Below are 20,912 nucleotides of genomic sequence, written 5' to 3' on the forward strand. Positions count from 1 at the left end.
GATGACCTGAGGTCCGGGACATTTTTTTTTATCCGGTGTAGCGACATTGTTGTAGGATCTTGAGGATCCTATTGAGTTTTCTGCAGGAGTTGGGCAGCGCGGGGGCTATAATTCTTATGGGTATGTGGATTCCATCGGCTTCATCCCGGCGCTGTCGCCTTGTGTCGCTATGAAGATACCTTAGCTCTGGTAAGCCGAGGGGCTCAACCGCTGCCTACACTCCTGCTCTTTGCAGGATGCTGGTTGAGCTTGAGGTGAAAGGCAAAGTCTGATGCTTGCCCCGTCTCGACATTCCGACTGCAGTTTCATTTCCTTCGATTCGCTCTGCTAACGGGGGTAGTAGTATGCTCTTGACCGCTAGCCTAATGTTTGCCAATTGTCTTCTGATACTCGTATACCTTGAAGTTGGGTCAGGACATAATGGATTATGGTAGAGGCAGGGCTTCAGGATATAGACGCCGCGCGATGCTTCTCTTTTTTACTTCCCCTAACATGCTTGGGATCATCCAAAAGAAGATTCAATCTGTTCTCAAGCCAGAAGAGAGACATTACGCTAATGGTATAATTCCCATCCAATTATGCGAAATGAAACGACTTTTATACACGAAGGAAACTCGTTTCCTGGTAGCTGCACATATGAACACTAGCCAGCTGCACCGTGTATTTCACAATCCAGACAATAGCATCATACTCCACAAGAAAAATCAATCTAGTCTTGAATGTTTTCGAGCTCGAGTTCAGAGGTTCGCATATATAGTCCCATCCCTCAGCTCGTGTATACTCTCCTTATCAGATGGAGATCCAACCTCCATGTATTTTGTCCCATCCCTCAACTCGTGGATTGTAATTCTCCTGTGGTGAGATCTTCGACCGCGTCGGGAGCTCCGGGCCGATGCAGTCGACTCTGCGCGCATCCCAGAATCGATACTTCCGGCCTCGCTGGGAGGCGCACTACTCGATGGAGTAGCGTCCACGTTGTCCCGGTCGACAGACAGTTGAAGCCTATGGTCCGCGACCATTGCCGCGCCATCTTCACGGTACCACTCCTGCAGGCCCTTGGCATAAGCGCGTTCCTCAACGCCATATTCAACTGGCGGGCCCGTCACAACGGCATCATCGCCTTCTCCGTGGAATACCGCCCACGCGCTACTTTCCGAGCTGAGAAGCGTCATGGAGTGGTTGAAGCTCTTTACTTTGAAATTGCGAAGGAGAATCACGTCACCTTCTTTGGCGGAAGGGAGAACGGACTTGAAAGGTCGGAAGATTTGTGCAGGGAGCGTGGTGCCAGCCATGGATGGATCGGTGAGCTGCAGCGTCAGAAAATACTCTTTGGGGCTATTTCTGGCGCGGACTGGTGGGAACGTTTCAACGACAACCGAGATTGTATCCGTTAAGATGTTGAAGTGGTCAATGAGGGTAGCAAGCGGAGCAAAGTAAGAAAGCCGGCTTCGCAGACCATAGGCGTGACGGTTTGGCTGAGATGGAGGAAGCTTTGGAGTTTCAGTGCCATCGCTTTCGAGTAGAGACTGATCTTCGGGGACAACTTCGTCTTCGATGCTTTCCTGAACGTCGAGACGTTTCTCGATGTGTAGTTCTTCCTTCTCTGGGACAGGAGAAGTCGACTCCGTAGTCTCAGGTCGTGCTGGGGGGGTTTGGGAGCTCACTGTACGCTGATGGAATGGGCTAGGAATACTTTCTTGCCTTAAAATATTCCTCTCATCGGCCTCCGTTTCGGCAAGGGATGCCAGTTCAAACGACGCTGTTGGAGCTTGTAGCGATGACTCAATGATAACTTCCTGCGTCTCACGTGGCGTTGGAATCGATGTTTCCGCCACTGTATGCTTTGTCAGTCTCTCGAAGCTAATATCTGTCCCCTGAGAAGCATTTGGCGTAATGAGTTGATTCCGTGGCTTCAAGAGGTGGCTCTGGGTTTGATCGTCAGGACGCGGAGACCTTGCCCCATCAAATAAGAGACCGGGCTCAACTTGTCGATCCCAATCAGACAAAGGTTGTGATTGAGATGACCGATCCTCCATATGATAATCTTCGCTGCCCTCACGGTCCACGCCTGAGGGAACGCCTCCCGAAGTGGCTCCGGCTTGGAGCAATTCTGGATCTATCTCAGACTCCCTAGATTGAGATGTGCGTTTTTGATCCAGGTGAACTTCATCTTCAGTCGGAGCGGATGAAAGACTTCTACTACGGCTGACAAGTCCCTGAGGCTCCTCTCCTTTTGCTTCCGAGACGTTTACCCGGTCGCCATGCTCGAGTTTAACTCTCTCTGGTTCGCGATCAAGCTTGCCCTCAGCGATATCCTCATTCTCAGATTCGACAATCTCTTCCCATTGCCTGTCGTCGTCAGACAAATCTTCGTCTTTATCGCCATCATCAGCCTCTTCATCCGACACTTCAGATTCGAGCAGTTGAGCCTCCTGCTCCAATATCTGCGGCTCCCGCCGAGGACTAACGCTGTCTTTCTTCGGTTGGATAGATTGAGGCGCTTGAGTTGCATCAAGGGGCTCATCATCGCTGTCGCTATCCAGAACGATGACTTCCGGATGTACAGTCCTTTGTGGAGGCGGTCCTTGCGGTCTTGTCGGATAATTCTCATCTTCTGACTCGGATTCAGACTCGGAATATCCTTCATATTCTTCTTCGTAGACGTGTTCCGTGTCGTAGTCTTCTCCATACTCTTCTTCAGCACCAAGTTCTTCATCTTGGTCCTCTTCTTCATCCTCGTCTTCCGACATGTCACTCGGATCGTATCTCCTAGTCGTCATCTCTCTTTCGTGCTCGCTATTTTCATCTTCTCTTTCTCTGAGCTCGTCCTCCTTCTCTTTCTGTTCTTCGATCTCCCCTTCAGCATCGTCTTCGACGATTACTACCTTAGCACCGTGCTTTGGTTCTTCTGAGACGGAAGGTATCTGACATGCTGGCATCTCCTCCTCATCCTCTTCGTTTTCTTCTTCCTCTCCCTCCCCCTCCTGCTCTTCTCCTTCCATTTCCTCATCTTCGCCTAATTCTTCCTCCATCTCTTTTACTTCCTCCTCCACTTCTTCTATTTCTCCTTCCACTTCCTCTACATCTTCCTCTACCTCCTGTATTTCCCGCTCCATTTCTTCCACTTCCTCCTCCACTTCTTTGTTCTCCTCATCTTCCTCCTTCTCTTCTTCCTTCCGTAGTTCCTCTAGAGTTTCTGCAGCCTTTTCGCTGGCAACATCATATCCATGGACCTCTGTGCTCACCATGGATACCGACGGCCCTTCCGGTTGAATGTTTGACGGCAATTTCAATCCTTCGTTAGTTGCAGTAAAACCGGAAACCTGAGAAGCAACACCAGGCTCAGTTTCCAGTCGCGCGGAGTCTCCCACATCGGCCTCCATGCTCGCTGCATCCCTCCCAGGATCCGCCGGGACTCTCTCAGCTGCTTTCTGTGGCACGCCATGCGTCTGTTCCTCGAACACGGCGATTTCCTCCGTCGTTGCGATGTCTTCTGGCTTGCTCGTCGAGCGCGAAGGAATGTTTTGATTTTGCTCAGCAGTGGGTGCCCCGGGAAAATATCCATGGGGGCCAGGTGGCGTTGTCATCAATGGAGAAGGAACGGGAAGGCCTGGAGATGGAAGCGGAAGTAGACGGGGAGTATCTGTAGGACGGCGAGAGATATGGTCTGTAGGGATCTGCCTATCCACATTATCGTGCGATGTCACGATTTCCGGCGTCACGATTTCAACTGTCTCTGGTTGGAGAGGTTGATGAGCCTGCTCTTCCAATATTTGTTCAGCATGCTCGACTGGATGCTCTGGACCAAATTCTTTGATAACCTTCGTGGAATCTTGAACTTCTGCACTTGCTGGGATAGAACCTTCAACCAATATCGTGGGACGTGCAAGATTCTCCTTATCCGTTGCATGCTCTGGAGTTGTTGTTTCCTTCATGTCCCCGTTAAGCTCCACACTATTGGTCATGTCCATTTTCTCAGTTTCTTGCTCTGTCGCTTCAGGTTCCTCCTGCTCCTCATCTTCCATCTCAAGTTCCTCTGTCTGGTTCCAGGCGCTCTGATACTCTGAAGGACTTGCAGGTTCATCGACAAGTCGCCACTCGTTGCTGCGCATGCTGAATCTAGGCCGCTTTCTCCCTCTGCCCGGTATGTAGCCATCTTCCTCCGCGAATGGGTCGAACGCAGAGTCAGCGAGGGGGCCCAAAGACGACCGAGTGGACCGTAGGAAAGCAGGAGAAGCCCATTTATTTGATTCTGCGAACGCTCCATCTTCTTCAACAGCGATTCCGACTGGTGCTGGTGTGGCTGGCGCCACTAACGCGGCTTCCTTCTCCTCCCGTGGAGACGCTGGGCGATCGACTTTCACTGTCGCTAGATGCCGAGAATCTCGAGATATCTGGATAAAACATTTAGTTACCGCACGGTACCTGCGAGAAATAAGCATAAATACCTCTATGACTACACGGTTCTCAAAGTGTAGATCCCATGCTATCCCCCTTCCAGGCGTTGCTTTTGCTGCCTCGTTATCGGTCCATTCCACACCGTCTAAACTGAGAACAACTTTATCACCAATTCCGACCTGTGTATGAGCAACCTCCTCTGCACAGAAGCCGTGAAAGGTGGCCTTAACCTGACCGTTGGTGCGTCGAAGACGAAAGTCCGGCTCCGCGAGTAGGAGACTGAGGGATCGGCTCGAAGACGAAAAGGGCCACACCAGAGTAACGACAGCGTTAACAGACCGTTCTCCTGCGTTTTCTAGCGCCGGGGAAAGCTGTGCGATGGGAACAGGGATCGACTGAGCGAGAGCCCCCGGGGGCGGAGACTGGTCATTGGATCCCATGATGGCGATTACTGGATGAGGACGGATGCGAACATTGCTCTATCGCAGAGTGGGCAAGTCGGAGAGGAGGGAGCAGTGCCCGGCACAAAACATGGTCCGTTTCAAGGGAAGGGATCGCTGGCGGCAAAAGGTGAGCTGTTCACTCAGGAGCAAAAGCTGAATCCATCAATAGGGACTCGCGGCACGTTGGTTCGTCTGCTTGCATCACGAGCTCGTGTTCACAGCTCAGAGGTTCCTCGTTGTATCGGAGTTGTTATATTACAATACATAACTGCCGTTGCCTCTCATTGGTGGCGTTTCATGACGTATCATTCTGACACGGGCCAAAACAAAGTCCAGAATGTCAAAGAGAATGAAGTCGCAGATTATTTGACGGTCCTTGGGATCCGAATGTCCTGCAAATATCTGTAGGATCGTTTCTCTATTCTAAAAATGTCCACAGAGTATTTCATTTGGAGCTAATGATCCGCTGCTCATGTCATCCATCTTACGGCCTGGTAAAGACGATGAGAACGTTCAAAAACACACATTTGAGGACCCAAAGACATTGCGCTTCCGCATTCACCAGCCTAACTATTTTATTGAGTTGTTAGAATAGACATGGCTAGAAATGCATTACGCCCATTATCTTGCCAGCACCGTGTGACAAAGCCCATACTTCTGCAGATGTTGGTGTGTTAGGAACTGTTAAGTTTGAAAAGTGTTGAGACGGTCTATCTCTGCGTCATCTTGTCAGATTAATAATTTCTTCATATTCTTCGATCCACATGCACCCCTAGTGCTCCTCGTCTTTTTCTGGTTCAATCTGTCATCCTGATTCTGATATTAGGACAGCATCCATGGATCTTTTTCTCTCCAGCGTATCTGCCTACCAGGATCGCCAACCCATGGGCCTCATCCCTTTTAGATACGCTTGTGTTACTTATTTCATTTTGCATTACACCGGAATCCTTATGAAATGCAATTTACGCTTTTATTCTGATTCAAACACGTGTCTAACCATGTTATAGTCTCTTGTAACAGGCATAAAGTTGATCCAAGATGCGTGGTTTTCACGTTGACTTCTGAGCTAGACAGACCAAATCTAAGTCTCTCGCCGCCACTCACATTGGGTTTAACCGACCTTATAATCAGCTTGCCCTTGCCGAAGGTTATTGCTGTTCCTCGGTAGAATCTACGAAGCATATCACCAGGTATCACCAAATGAGCTGGAGAATGGCAGAAGAAAAGTCAGTTTGTCGTCTGTTTCTGGATACCACCTTCTCGGATTGAACAAACTGTCCAAGAACCTGGAGTTCTTGGAGAATTATTCGTGATTTGCGCAGCTGATGAGCATGAGACCTTGATGGTAGTCATGAAGCAAAATACATATCTGATAGGGTATGGTACACTGGTCCCAACTCCAACTCCCTAAGTCCGACCTGTAATATACGTATATTCCGTGCTTATATGACTCTCTAATACATTGTACTGATTTCTACTATCTCTCTTTTTTTTGACAGGTAGCGTACTGTATAGTATTTCTTCATCGTGGTTTATGCGCGTGGTGTTAAGCAAGCCGTGGAGACGCGGTCGGCGGAAAGGGATGCCGATGACCGCAGCGCCGGTTGCTCGATAAGATAACCGTCCCGCTCGCGTGCTTTTAAACTATTTAGTGCATCCACCGCCCAAGCCCCTCAATTTGTATCTTGCATGCTGCCAGTAGACTCTGGTATGTTGAAGGAAATATGACAACTTTAAGCAAAATTCGTAGCATAGCAATTATCGGCGCTGGACCGGCTGGTCTTGCGGCGGCCAAGTATGTGGGCCTTCATTCATCCCATCGCGACTCTTCTCAGGTTTACGTGCTCTGCTCCGCTAACATCGACGAGCAAGGTACCTTCTTGCCGAGAAATGCTTCGAGAAGATCGATATCTTCGAACAACGGAGTAAAGTGGGAGGAACATGGAACTATTCCCCTGCCTCTGACAAAATAGGCCTTGCCACCCCGATCCCGCAGCTGAGCCCGCATCGGCCTGTCGACGAGCCCATATGGCACTCGACAGGTAAGGCGCGGGCGGCAACTTTCCTGTCTCCTCTTTACCGGGGACTTGAGACGAATATTCCCAAGGATCTGATGCAGTATTCAGATAAACCCTTTCCCTCTGATTCGCAGCTCTTCCCCACATTTGATACCGTCATCAGGTATCTGGAAGACTATGCCGCAGATATCAATCATCTCATCCGCTTTGAGAATCAGATTCTGGATGTCAAACCCGAGGATTCTTCTTCAACGACATGGGCTGTGACCAGGAGAGACCTTCAAACTGGTCTGAAGGAGACAGGCAGCTACGACGCCGTGGTTGTCGCCAATGGCCACTATAATATTCCTTATGTGCCGGCCATCGATGGGATCGAAGCATGGTCTAAAGCATATCCTGGAGTGATATCCCATTCCAAATTTTACGACTCCCCTGAACCTTTCCGTGGAAAGAAGGTCATTGTCGTGGGAAATTCGGCCTCAGGAATCGACATCGGGTCCCAGATATGTGCCGTTTGCGAAGAACCTCTGCTTTGTTCGTCCAGATCGGAGTCTTACCTGTCACCTGGCCCGGCGACGGACAGGGTTGAGTGTCCAGAGATAGTGGAATTCTTATCGCCTACCACTCACGAACGTGGTGTTCGATTTGCCGACGGTAGGATAGAGGAGAATATCGACGCCATTCTCTTCTGCACTGGCTACCTCTACTCTTATCCGTTTCTGTCCTCCCTTGATCCTCCAGTCGTCCAAGACGGGACCAGGACGCTGAATGTCTACCAACACATCTTCTATATAGACCGTCCCACCATCGTGTTTCCTGCACTGGTGCAGAAAGTTATCCCATTCCCTATATCCGAGAACCAGGCTGCTGTCTTTGCCCGTGTCTGGTCCGGACGGTTGGATCTACCATCTAGAGCGGAGATGAGAGCCTGGGAAGACTCTGTTATTGCCGAGAAAGGAGCAGGAAAAGCGTTCCACGTTCTGCCCTTTCCCAGGGACGCTGACTATCTTAATTTCCTACATGACTGGGCGGCGGCGGCTAAGCCGCAGCCTGGACTGGAAAACGATGGGAGGGGTAAGCTTGGAGCTTGGTGGGGGGAGAAGGAAAGGTGGATGCGAGAGCGTTTTCCAGAAATCAAGAAGGCATTTTTGAGTAAAGGAGAGCAACGCTATTCTATTCGGACCCTTGAAGATATTGGGTTCGATTTCGAGGCATGGAAAAGGGAGCAGGAGCGGAATGGGTCATAGGTTAATGATCTCCACAGCACTGTACATAGTACCTGCATGTGCTTCGATACTAGGAGACATAGTAACGCTTTCACGTAGATAGCAGATAGACAAAATGTATGACAAACGAAAAAGTGTATATCTTCAACAACCGGATCCATTCAAACTTATGCTCAGCCAAGCCGTTGGAAGGATAAAGACGCGTCCGTGGGTCATCGACAGACCACAATCAAGGTTATCACGTGCGGGCGATCATCCGCCGCGCCCGCCTCAACTCGCAGGTGGATGCTTCACTTCGACCTCTTCATTGTCGCCATCATAACTCATTCTTCCAGGCTATTCACACCTCTCTATTGAGAGGAGCCTATGGAAGTCCTGATACAACCTTATTTTGTCTCTCTTGGTCTTCCTCTTCTCTCAACATGGACCACGCCACTCTCCGAACTCTCACCCGACGCGCATAATGGGGCGCAAGCGTAAGGCCTCGTCGACGGCGTATACCACTTCAAACAACCCACCTACTAAGCGAAAGCGAGACGATAGCGTCCATTTATCTGATACAGAAGAAGAAGAAGAAGAAGAAGAAGAAGAAGAAGAAGAAGAAGAAGAAGCCATTGTAATTGGCGACGAAGAATATTTTATCAATTGCATCCTCGACGAGAGAGGAACGAAATACCTGATCGACTAGGAGGGGCCGTATTCACCAACTTGGGTAGGCTGCAACTGCTGCTCCACTACAGATTGGAACAGACACGCCCCCCGCAGCATTTCCTTAATCTATATAACACGTACCTTTTCCAACCTCTGAGTGCTAATCATAGTCCGTCTCAAATAGGAACCGAAAGAGTGTGCGAACGAAGCTGCAATTGAGGCTTGGGAAGAGAAAAAGGGAGAGAGAGAGCTGCCGAACTCAGAAGAAAAGACGCGGCCGGCTACGAAGGGGTCGACAGAACTCAGACTCCAGCTCCAGTGTTTCAGGTCTTCAGAATTCGCGCGTCACATCCCCTGAGCGACAACAGTCTGTTCGTCCATCTCCGCTCTTCGTACGCTGGGATACAGTCCCGGAGACAGAAAGCACAAGTCAGATTCAGAACGTAATAGAAGGAGAGACTGACAGAATAACTCCAGCGACTCCTATACGGGAGACCACTGAATCGAGTATTGCGAGTTCGTTCCAACCTGGAATTGCTTCATCGACCACACCATCGAGTAACACAGCTTCTGCGGACGATACTCTGGTGTCTTCAATCGAGGATCTATCCCCATCACAGAGCAGATCAGACTTTGTAGTACATCCTACGCAACCCTCTGACAACTCGGCCAGCTCCGTCCCCGCCACTTCAACTGCCGGTACGCAGTCAGGGTCCATCAGTTCTTACCACCCGCAGGGAGCTACAAAATCCCTGGACTCTGTGAAGAGTAGCCTTCACTTTCAGGATATACAAGCATCAATTACTGCCTCTGATCACATCAAGAAGGAAGTGGACGAAATAGTGGAAACACCGTCGACCGTTTTGAAAATTCCCGATCACTCAGAACCGTCACAGTTATCCTCCATATCGATAAGCTCCGTACCATATTCCAGCTCGTTATCCCAGCCTCACTCCTCATACGGGTCTGGCATCTGTACGTCGATCAGAGCTTGTGCTATTTGCCCTTGATTCTTTCGCAACTACGCTGACGTTTCACATTTTCGTGCAGGTGTAGGTGTATTTATTTCTTCTCAGCTGAGCTCGATTCCGGAGACTATTCGTCCTCACCCCGATCCGACGACACCTCAGCTGGAATCTCAAAGCTCAACTTCTGCAAGCATCTTCCCCCAATCGTCCATTCTTCACGCCGGAACCATGGACAACCAGGAGTTTGACCGCAGTAGATCTTTGGAAGAGACCATGCAGAAGTACAGCCATATTCCTGGATCTACGCCGAGAGAGAAGATGAGAAATATGCATGCTCAGTGGCGTGCTAACTTTAATGCCTCTCTACAGAGTGGTGACAGTGCGACTCCATCATCTGCAGGTGACATTGAACCTGTTCCAGTTTCTGGCCCTCAAGCAGCATCGCCACTCAGTGTTCGAGTGGATAAAGAACCTACTGTTCCACATGCGGCGCCAGTTGAACCAGACCCTCCAACAGAGAACTTTGCAGCGCCGACTGTACCTGAGTACTCTGAGCACCCCGTCGTGCAGACTATCCAGCCTAGCGATTTGACTGTCAGCCATGCCGAAGAAGTTCCACCTGGTTCAGTGCAACTTGGCCCATCCGAGTTCGCTATAACACTGCCGATGGACTCTAGAGTCAAGGATGACTATGAAAGAGTTCTAACCGATGAGTCCCGGAATATCAGCAAATTTCTTACTACTTCTGACACTGAAGTTGAAAGCAGTGAGCATGAACACCTTGTGTCTAGGATGCGTTCGATGGTGGAACAGTTGAATAATATCGCAACTCACCCTGATTTGAACATGGCCGAGCACATCAAGGAATCCGCATCTGATCCTGAAAAGGAAGCTGCCTGGGCGGAATATTCAAGCTCCAAGTTTCGATTTCTTGGACACCTCGTGGAGATCGCAGATAACCACGATCTTCATGTCATCATTATGGTGCGAGAAGGAAAGACTGCAGAAATTGTGGAGCGATTCTTGCTAGGCAAGGAATTCACCTACACCAGGCCACGTCATGAGATGGGTGGCGGCACCAACGTTGAATTATCAATGATCAGAGGATTGCTGAGTGTTGGAATTCGCTCAACACAGAGTGATGGCATCGCAGAGACATTCAAGCGCCCCTCTGCTATAATCGCGCTGGATACATCTTTCAACGCAAGGAATCCTTCTGTTGAACACTTGCGAACATCGTATGCTCGTTATGGAAACCTGCTCCCTGTTGTTCAGCTTCTCATATCCAATACCAGTGAGCACATTGAACGCTGTCTTCCGAATGTCTCTGAACTTCAACGACTCCGCCTGCTTGTTCACTATACTAGTCGTCTTCGCGATGCAGTAGGCGACCTGCAAGATAATGCTCTTGGTGTTCATGAAGATGCAGAGGAGGTTCTGTCCTACTTACTCTCAGATAATTTCCATGTGAGCTGGGCTTTACCTACAATTGAGCCACTTCAAATAATTGGCCAAAGTGAAGTCGCTTCTGCCCTGGGACCCGAACCTGAACCCGAGAGCCTACCTCCAACAGTTCCGTCACAGAAGCGCTGGTTTGATGGAGAGGAAATTGCACCCAGTGCTAAGAGACAACGGATGATGCAGTCCCAGGATACAAGCCAGTTATCTGACTCGACAAGAGGCCCTACTCAAACGCTGGATAGTGACTTGAATGCCCTAGAAAGAAATCTCATCCAGATGAGGGATACTCATGCTGTTGAGCTCAAGAAGCTTGAGTCTGCCTTATCTGATGTTCAATCCCAGTTAAAGGAGAAAGACAAAATGCTGGAGATGCTTCAACATCGATATGAGACTCGTACAAAGGAGCTTCACAAGATTCGAAAGGAACGCGATCAGCTAGCAGAGACTTCTGTAAAGTCTGAACAGAGATTGGAGAAGCAGCGGGATGAGATTACAAAGTTGAAGGATGAACGCACGCAGCTGAAGCATGATCTTGAAGCTGCTAGGGATGCTCTCAAAGCAGGAGGTGGCACTATGGCAGAGCTAGAAGCTGCTCAAGAAGAAGTCCGTCGTCTTTCTAAGGACAATGCAAGCCTCGAGCGGAAGGCGGAATATGAGAAAAAGCAGGCTGATTACACGCGCGAGCAGTACCAGAACGCGTCCACAATGGCAGCGCAGTCAGGAATCGAGATTCGCCAGCTCAAAGATGAAAATGAAAATTTAAAGCGCAAGCTGGCCAGCGAAGCGATCAAGCTGAAGGAACTGAACGCCAAGAATGATATGAGTACGCATCTCGCTCGCATTGCAGAGTTGGAGGCCACCCTTGCTATGCGGGACGACTTATTGCATAGAAAGGAGGAAGAACTTCGGGAGCTTAAGAAGAATCGTCCATCCACACGCTCCACGAGTACTCAACCGAGAAGCCCCAAGTGGGCAGGGAACAGTCGTCCAACGAGTCCGAGTCTCAATAATTCAGCCCTCCCAGGCAGAGGCAGCTCACTCCGGTTCAGTTCAGAAATGTCGCTCTGAGCCTCTACTCTCTTTTGCACGAATTTTCCTAAGCGGAGTCTAGTCCTTTACGGGAGTAATACGTCTGCCACCTCCTTTCCAGACACTGCAGGTTTCATCTTTTCTTTTCCAAGCAAGCACATAGTTCCATCCTCCCTTTTATTGTTATATCCCTACTAGTGCTTTTCTTGGCGTCCATGGTAAGGTTGTTTGAGGCAGTTGATAGTCCATTGGCCTTGCTAGGTTAATTATTCCGGCTCAGTGAAGACCATGAGTCTTTTTCTTCCCTTTAATCGAGTCCGCTTTGGTGTTTTAACGGAAGGGTTGAATGACTGGCTCTCTAGCTCCCATTACAGTTTGTTATTTGCAGGAGAAATTGAGCTCACATTTGTTTTTGATGTCGAGTTCTAGGCCATGCGCTCTTGATATGTTGTATGTGGTGCGGCGCGTTTGAGACAGATGCGGTTGCCTTGATCTCAGTTTTTGTAGATACTAGGTGATACCATCCGGCGAACGGCCGACGAATGCATTGATTTGTGGTTATTCTGTTTACAATCTAGTGTTGAGATTGATTTGTTCAGACTGCAACGGGCCTAGTTTTTGAATGGCGAAACTGGCCTCACGCGGAAATTACCCATGCTTGCGTGGGAGTCGGAACGAGTCCAATCTGAAACCTTTTACCAGTTGATAAACTTTGGGATCATCATGTGATCGGCTCCAGCAGGTCATGGGGTTCTTGGTGCTGCGCCGTTTGTGTTTTGCCTCGTCGTTTGGCTCTATACCCTAGATTCGTGTTGTATTCTTTTCGAAGGCTTGATGATAAGAGCTACTCTATAGTGAAGATAGAAAAATGAGAGTTGACGCTTTCTATAGGGAAACCCATTTGTTTCGTTTGTAGATAATACGATTACATTATTATAATTAGTCTATCTATAAGATACCTATATACCGATTAGATCTAACTCACAATCTAGGTTTGCTAGTCGTCAATAAACACCAGCACTGCGTAACAAAAGGGGGGAAATTCCGTTAGGATTGGTGGAAAAAGGAAAAGAAATATTAATTAGGTAGATAGGGTGCAAGCCAAACGCATGAAAACGAGGGATCACTGGCAAAAAAGAAAAGGGAAAAAGAAAAGGATCAATTTGCCATGGCCCTCCCAATAAATCCAGCGAGCTCTTTCACTTTCTCGCCCTTCATCATGGTGAAATGGTTAGCGCCCTCCAGCGCCTCGATCAGAGCCACGTTCTTCTCCCCGACTAACCCGTCCCAGCCGTTTGGTCCCATATCCGTGCGGTCGTTGAGCAGCCAGAGCATCTCCCTGGGGTCCTTGCTGCCGTCGGTAGGAGGCTCCGGTCTCGGGTCTCCCGGCTTGCCGCACACACCGTCTTTGGCCCAGACAAGATACGTCTTGGGCAGCTTGTCGCTGGAAGGGAATGGGACGGCCTTGTACGCGTCCAGGGCGTCGATGAAGGCCAGGAAATGCGGCAGGAGCCACTTAGGCGGGGGCGTTTTACCGTCCCCGAAGATGCCAATGGAGTTGAAGAAATTGTAGAGACGTGGCGGGAGCTTCTCGAGGCCAATGGGGAAGGGGGAGTCAAAAAGCAACAGTCGATCCACCTTCTCTCCTTCTTCGAAGATGAGGTGGCGTACGGCGTCATACGCGGCTATACCTCCGGCTGACCAGCCGCCAAGATTGTAAGGGCCCTTCGGCTGTCGTCGACGGATCTCTGCCACGTACGGTGCGGTCAAGTCGGTCAGACCGCATTTCAGGTTCTCTGGGGTCTTCATGTATGGACAGTTTAGTCCATACACACAGACATCAGAAGAGATTACCGGAATGGCGGCATAAGACGTCGCTGAACCAGAGCCGTCAGGGAAGAGGAACAGAGTCTTGGTGGCTGTTTTCGGATTTCCTTGAAGAAGGATCGACGTGGCAGGAGGGTGCACCAGTTCGGTTTTGCTCTTTACCACTGTCTCCGTCTTGACGGTTGTAGTCTGCTGGATCTGGTTAGGGAGACGATGAGACACCTCAGGAACCTTGGGCTTCAGGTCAAGAGCCGTCTCGATGCCATCGAGAGTCTGGTGTTCCATAAAGAAATTCCCAGGCAAATCCAGGTCCAGGGTCTCCCGCAGCCTTCCAAGAACAGTCAGCGAAAGGAGAGAGTCCATTCCCATATCTCCAAGATTTGCATCTGCAGTAATCTCCTCAGGCGAAACCCCAATCTCTTCAGAGAGAATCGAACATATTGTCTTTAGGGTGTCATTCTGCTCCGTCTGCATAACCTTTTCGCCTTGGGATGGGAAGTATGCAGGTTCCCCAGGGGTGGAAGGCTCTGTAGTCGAGGAGCTGTGGAATGAGAACCGAGACTCATCTGATGATTCACTGCTGTCTGAAGGGCTTGCCTGTGACAAGAACCGTTTGAAGTCCCTAACAGTTGGGTGATCCATGAACACAGACGAGTCCATATCGATCTCAAGCTCTTCGCGGAACTTGCCAGAAATTGTCAAGGAGAGAAGGGAGTCCACGCCATAGTCTGCGAACGCCAGATCGTCTGACAGCTCTGACTCGGGGACTCCGATCTCGCTTGCCAAAATAGTGAGCGCGCGAATCAGTATACTGGGCCCAGTCGATTTGACTGGGGAATTTGCATTAGCCATCTGGGTACGGGCTTTGGTCTCCACTGTAGACTTGGATTTCTCAACCCTGATAGGGGCAGGAGGTGCTTGCGCAGGTTTGCCTGCGGAGGCCTTAGAACTTCCAGCAGGAGGAAGGACAGTGTCCAGTAGCCGACGCGGTATTCCTTGGAACTATTTCAAAGTTAGCCCTCTTTATAAAAGAATAGCCAAAAGGATACTTACTTTAACACCCCCGTACACGGCTATGATCTCTTCACCTTCGAGTACGTAGACATCACCGGCATAGATAGTACCCTGCCACGGCTGCATCTTTACATACGTCCGATAGGTGGCGTCAGCCGAGAACTTCTTCAAACAGCGCATCGAATCCCATCCATGGTTCACAAAGACCTGATTTCTGGAATCGACAGCATCGTTGGCATTCATGACAAAGCCAGTCAAATGGCCAAGGCTGTCAATCCAGAATGGATTGCGATGGAAGTTGCCGGGCTTCGCCTGGAACTTGACTCGCGCAGTGGCCTCATACTGCTCACTGTCAAGAATGACTTCTTCCATTGACTTGTAATTGTCGTCATACTCGACAAGAGCACTGAACAGCTTATAAGCCATTCCTCGTTTCATCTTGTGGCTTTGGCCATCCTCAGCGCTTTGCTGAAGCCGGTCGACACTTCTCTTGATGAGATACTCGATCCGTTTAAATTCCTGCTGCCAAATGCTGCAGTCAGAGAACTTCACGGTACAGCTTCCATGATCGGTGGTCTTCTTCCCGTCAGCATTCACTGCGTATATCTGCACCAATGCGCTCTTTTCGGCCCAGTCTGCTGTAGCTGAAGCGCGGAAAAGCTGCTCTCCAGAGTCCTTCGCTATAAGAGGCTTTGGAACAGTCATGTTGCTCACGTCAAGTCCATACCCCTTCAATTCAGGCTTGTACTTCTCAATTAGGTACTCTCCAAGGGTCTGGGCAATATCAGCGTAGAGAGACTGGTTTGATTGTTAGCGACAACAACGCTTTCAAAAGCAGACACGTACCGATGGACAAAGCGCTGCTCCATTAACTTTGTGCCCGTGGATAACTGGACGTAGAAGAGGATCGGAGATGTCAGATTGCATCACAACCGTGGCCTTCGAGCCATCACCATGTGTCTCGACTATCTTTTGGACGGAAGTGGTTAGAGCCTCATGCGTTGGCCCGGCTTCAATCTTCCCAACTGTAGGTTCACCCTTCGTCAGACAGAAGTTATTGTTGTAGGAAATCCAGTAGTTCTTGTTGTCCCAGCTGTAGGCAGGAAGTTGAAGCACCTGATGGCTGGAACTGAAGTCCTGATGGTATTCCTTCCACTGGATTTCAATACCAGCCAGATAAAGAGATGAAAGGCTGTTGGATAGGACCTTCCACGTGTCTTCGCCCCGACGAAGGGACGCAACAGTGTTCGCTTGAGGTCCAAGTGTTGCTTTGATCATCCCCGAACAGACAGTGTGGGACCCGATCTCAATCCACAGTGTCTTATCGCTCATTAGTTTCGCGTGTCTGGTTGCTTCAAGTGCAGCGAGGAAGTTAACGGTCTCTCTGCAGTGACGTTTTAGATAGTTAGGACCAAGAAGATCGGAGTTATCTTCTGTGATAACTTCTCCAAGAAGGGCAGACACGACTGGAATCGATGGCTTGTGGAAAGCAACTCCATGAGCGACAGACTCTAGGCTTTCTAGGATTGACTCAACCTGGGCAGAGTGGAATGCATATGGAACTCTCAGTTTGGTCGACTTGAATCCTTCAGCAGTAAGCTTTTCAGATAACGCATCAATATCGTTACCCAGCCCACTGATCACCGTCTCTCCTGGAGCATTGATGCAAGCTACTTCATGAACTCGATCATCCAGGGATGGCTTGACCTGTGCAAGGGATGCTTTGATCGCGAGCATCGAGTGAGTTCCCACTTGGCACTTCTCCTTAAGAAGCTGAGCCCTGCGACCACTTAGATAGATCGTATCGCTCGTCGTCAGAACACCGGCAATATTGAGCGCGGCATACTCCCCTAGGCTGTGACCAAGGACAAACGCCGGCTTTGCTCCCAGTGACATCCAGTACCTAGCCAGTGCCATCTGAAGACAAGTCGTTCCGAGCTGTGTGATGAGAGGACTCAGTTCCTCAATGGGAACACTGCCATCAATTAGGGGAAGAATTGACGGGAACCCCTGACTTTGTCCAATACAGTCGAAGTGTTGGACATTAGCTCGGAACTGCGAGCAGTGCTCATAGAGCTGCTTGCCCATGCCCGTATACTGCGATCCTTGGCCGGTGAAGATAAAGCCTATGCTAGGGGGCGATGCAGGTACCGGGCTGATATTCTCGCAGTTGGTGGAGCCCTGCAGTCTATCTCGTACTTCTCGGAGGTTGGAGCCATTGACGATGGTTCGGAAGGGGTGGTGAATACGGCGAGCTGTTGTGGTATAAGATAACTTGGGTAGGAAGCTCTCTTCGTCATTGTTTCGACTGTTTTCATCGATGTACTTCAAAAGGGACTCGATGTTATTCTTTAAAGAGGACTTAGACCTTCCTGAGACTGCGACCATATGTGTAGACCGCGGGTCTCGAACATTTTCCGTGCGAGGAGCCGGCGCATCTTCCATGAGAAGGGCAGTATTGCCACCGGCAGCGGAAAAGTTGTTCAGGAAGAGTTTCCGCTTACCTCCCTCCGGCCTTTCCCAAGGAGTTGGCTTAAAAGCGATGTGGACATTGCGCTCCTTCAAATCAGTCGGGAAGTTGTGGTTGATCTTTGTCTTGATCCCACAGTGCGGGGGAATCAGATTGTTTTTCATCATCAAGAGAACTTTGATCAATGAAGTTACTCCCGATGCTGATTCTCCATGACCGACATTTGCCTTTGCCGAGCCAAGGTGGAGTGACTGACCAGGCCCACGTCTGTAGTCAGGGGCAAAGATATCAAGCACGGATTTCATTTCCACTGCGTCTCCAGCTTGGGTGCCGGTTCCATGCATCTCAACATAGCTGATCTCAAGAGGATTCACATTAGCCTCATTTAGCAGCTTGTTGAAGATAAAGGCTTGCGCTCCAACGTGAGGACGAGTCATCGAGACAGCTTCTGCAGAGTGATTGGTATAGGCCCCAACAATTACCCCCAAGATAGGATCGTTGTCCGCTTGGGCATCCTCAAGCCGCTTGAGGATGACAGTACCTACACCATCGGCTCTGCAGTAGCCGTCAGCTTCATCATCGAATGTGTTGCAATTGCCCTTGCTAGACAAGAAATGACCTCGATCCAGACCAGCAAAGTTGTCGGGATTTGTCAACACATTTACACCACCAGCGATAGCAGTGTCGCAGTCATTTCTCCATAGAGAGTTACACGCCATGTGAATTGCCGCCAGACTGGAGGAACAGGCTGTGTCGACACTGACACTGGGGCCACTGAACTTGAAATAGTAGTTTATCCGCCCCGGTGTAAAAGCACGGTTTCCGCCTGGAATAAAGTATGTATCAATGTCCTGACCGCTGTTGACTTCACGGTAATCGTCGCTAGTCATTCCGTAGAAAATACCGACCCGGTCTTTCTGGGTAGACGGGGTGCTGTCAGGAACAAATCCTGCCATTTCAAGTGCTTCGTAGGCTGTGACCAGCGCAAGTCGCTGGGCAGGATCTGCTTGGAGAGCTTCACGGGGGGACATGTTGAAGAAACGTGGGTCGAACAGTCCAGGCTCTTCAATCCAACATCCGTATGGAACCTTGCTTGTGTTTTTCCTTCGGCCAGACGGATCGACATGGGCTTTTACATCCCATCGATCTAGTGGCACTTCTCTGTGGACATCGAGCCCTTTATACAAGAGGTCCCAGAACTTTTCCGGACTCGCTGCATCTGGAAACCTTCCAGACTGGCCAATGATTGCTATTTTCGACTGTTCCGACCTGCCGGTGGAATTCGCGGAATCAGAGAGCTTGAGTGTCTCTGCGATGCTGTTATCAACAGTCAAATTGGAGATACCCGAGCGTTTCAGCGCTGACATCAAACACTGAGAGGCAGCGGTGGCTATTGAGAGAATTTTGCACGTCGAGGTGTCCAGTGACTTCAGTGCTGATGAACAACCATCCAAGACTTTGTCCCAGCGCAGCTGCCGCAGCAGTATCTCCTCCAGTGCACTTTTGAGAAGCATCTCCAGGTTGTCAGCTTTTATTGGTTCTCCCGTTGTGCTTGAGAGAACGGGAATTCGCGGCACATAACCGATGAAATCATCTCGTGGCCATTTCTTCAAGACCCTATCCACATCCCGGCTATCATAGAGGTGAGGGGCATGGTAGGGAGCATGAATTGAGACCTTAATAATCTTGTGCTCAGAAAGACTTGATTTAGTAAGCTCCTCAAGAATCGTGGGAGGAGCACTAATAGTCAGACTGTTCGAATTGACAGCACTGATATACGGCTGCGACGAAGGAGGTATGGCCTAACTTCTGTAAATAACTGTTTCACGGTAGAATGAATGGCCTAACTTACCTTGAGGCGACAGAATTCGTGGAGGATTATATGGGCTTCCTCTTTCCGGATTCCTGAAACTACCATAGACCAGCTCTGCGAGCTCGTCTGGTTCTGGTCGACAAGGTCTCGCACTTTGAGAACACATAGTCCTAGTTGCAAAGCCACGACTACCGTCTCAACTGCTGCTGGGATAAGTTCTCCGATGGTCCGCGAAGAACTAACAGCAGCGGAGGCCAGGAGGCCAGTGCAAAGTCCAATAATGTGGCTTTCGGAGCCTAAAGGATACGTTTGTCCTCCATCTCCATAGTATCTATTTGAGGTTAGTCTAGGCTGTAGACTACACTTCAAGAATGGACTCACTTGATAAAACAACCGAGCTGGTATATGCAAGTCAGCGCACTCTCAAGCGCTGGGTTAGGGCCAGATTCGCGCCATCTCGACAGCAAATCAACGACACTCGTGAAACGAGGGAAGGTCTGTCGCTGTGAGGGCGACAGCTGAGCTATCTCATGGCGTAAAGCATAAAAACACCTCTCGAGGAACGAAGTCAAGAGGCTGTTATTCTTCGCTTGCAACAGGCGTCGGAGTCCTGCGTCGAAATCGCCGGTCTGATCTCCGAAGAGATAGACACGACTGGCCACCCCCATATTCGAGCACTTGATCACCAGATCGATTAGCCTCGATCAAGAAGACCCAAAAGGGACTCGAGCTAAGAGGGGTGCACTGTTTTATAGACAATAATACAGTGCGCTAGAGTGGGGCAGAATATCTCTCAGATCAGAAACCGTTTATGTAGTGTGAGCTTCTTCCATCTTGGCTATTCCGGAGAGTCTTTTCAGCGTCCGTGACATAGCCCACTGAGATCCACTCACACCTAGTAGTCGGAAGTCTTGGTGATGAGTGGCTCCAGGGGGCATCATTCTAGAACGCTGGACTTGAGTCATTGATCTAATAGTCACTACCAAGAGGCCAGTGGAACTCGCCTGTATAACTGGAAGTTGTTCACCTGGCTTGTATCTGGTCTGAGTGGGGTTTTCTTAATGGCACCGTTACTGCGGAAGAAGAAGAGGTATCCACAAGGAACAGCCGACGAATTGATAGTATTACCAATAGTCTGAGATTGCTAGCATCGAGAGGTGTCGGAGTCTATCTCCAAGTCACTAACGCGTGAAACAGGCTGATCTGTAAGGTCTGTAGGGTCTGCCAGAAGTCTTCTCCCGGATCGAAATGCCTTGCTGTTTGCGGTTCCATCAATGACCAAGTCAAGGATATGATAGTGCGAACCGGAGATCCATTATTCTTACTAGTAGATTAGAAAAGAATAATGGGTACGTTCTGCGGCTGAAAGAGCGCCGCGGCGATATTAATTGGCTGTTCTGAAGCTGCTCCATCTCGTCCGCATGCGGTAAGGTTGCAGCCGTGATCTCTCCTGCCCTCAAATCACGTGTTGTAGACATACCTGGATATACAACAGACACCTTGGTCCGGGATGACCCGAACCCTAGTAGTCTTGAAAAATTCTAGGCATTGAGATCGTCGCTCAGATGCCCGATCCCGATCTCCTTGAAGTCGA

The 20,912-nt window shown here is 49.7% G+C and overlaps 3 protein-coding genes across 3 annotated transcripts; 1 reads left to right on the top strand and 2 right to left on the bottom strand.

Moving 5' to 3' along the window:
* Positions 1–737: 737 nt before the first annotated feature.
* Positions 738–4,838, bottom strand: VTN00DRAFT_6371 (uncharacterized protein; the record flags this gene model as incomplete). Its single annotated transcript, XM_069433000.1, has 2 exons — positions 738–4,394; positions 4,449–4,838. 2 exons carry the CDS (start codon positions 4,836–4,838, stop codon positions 738–740), a joined length of 4,047 nt encoding a protein of 1,348 aa, XP_069288803.1.
* Positions 4,839–6,530: 1,692 nt separating this feature from the next.
* VTN00DRAFT_6372 (uncharacterized protein) lies at positions 6,531–12,233 on the top strand (the record flags this gene model as incomplete). Its single annotated transcript, XM_069433001.1, has 5 exons — positions 6,531–6,549; positions 6,597–6,713; positions 6,815–7,933; positions 9,214–9,711; positions 9,787–12,233. 5 exons carry the CDS (start codon positions 6,531–6,533, stop codon positions 12,231–12,233), a joined length of 4,200 nt encoding a protein of 1,399 aa, XP_069288804.1.
* A 1,119-nt stretch (positions 12,234–13,352) lies between these two features.
* On the bottom strand, positions 13,353–19,986 carry VTN00DRAFT_6373 (uncharacterized protein; the record flags this gene model as incomplete). The annotated part of the gene is made up of 5 exons (XM_069433002.1): positions 13,353–15,023; positions 15,075–15,833; positions 15,882–19,307; positions 19,358–19,649; positions 19,700–19,986. 5 exons carry the CDS (start codon positions 19,984–19,986, stop codon positions 13,353–13,355), a joined length of 6,435 nt encoding a protein of 2,144 aa, XP_069288805.1.
* Between the last annotated feature and the right edge of the window lie 926 nt (positions 19,987–20,912).

The sequence above is a fragment of the Thermoascus crustaceus genome (genome assembly GCF_041956765.1).
Source record: "Thermoascus crustaceus strain CBS 181.67 unplaced genomic scaffold VTN00scaffold_3, whole genome shotgun sequence".
NCBI lineage: Eukaryota > Fungi > Ascomycota > Eurotiomycetes > Eurotiales > Thermoascaceae > Thermoascus > Thermoascus crustaceus.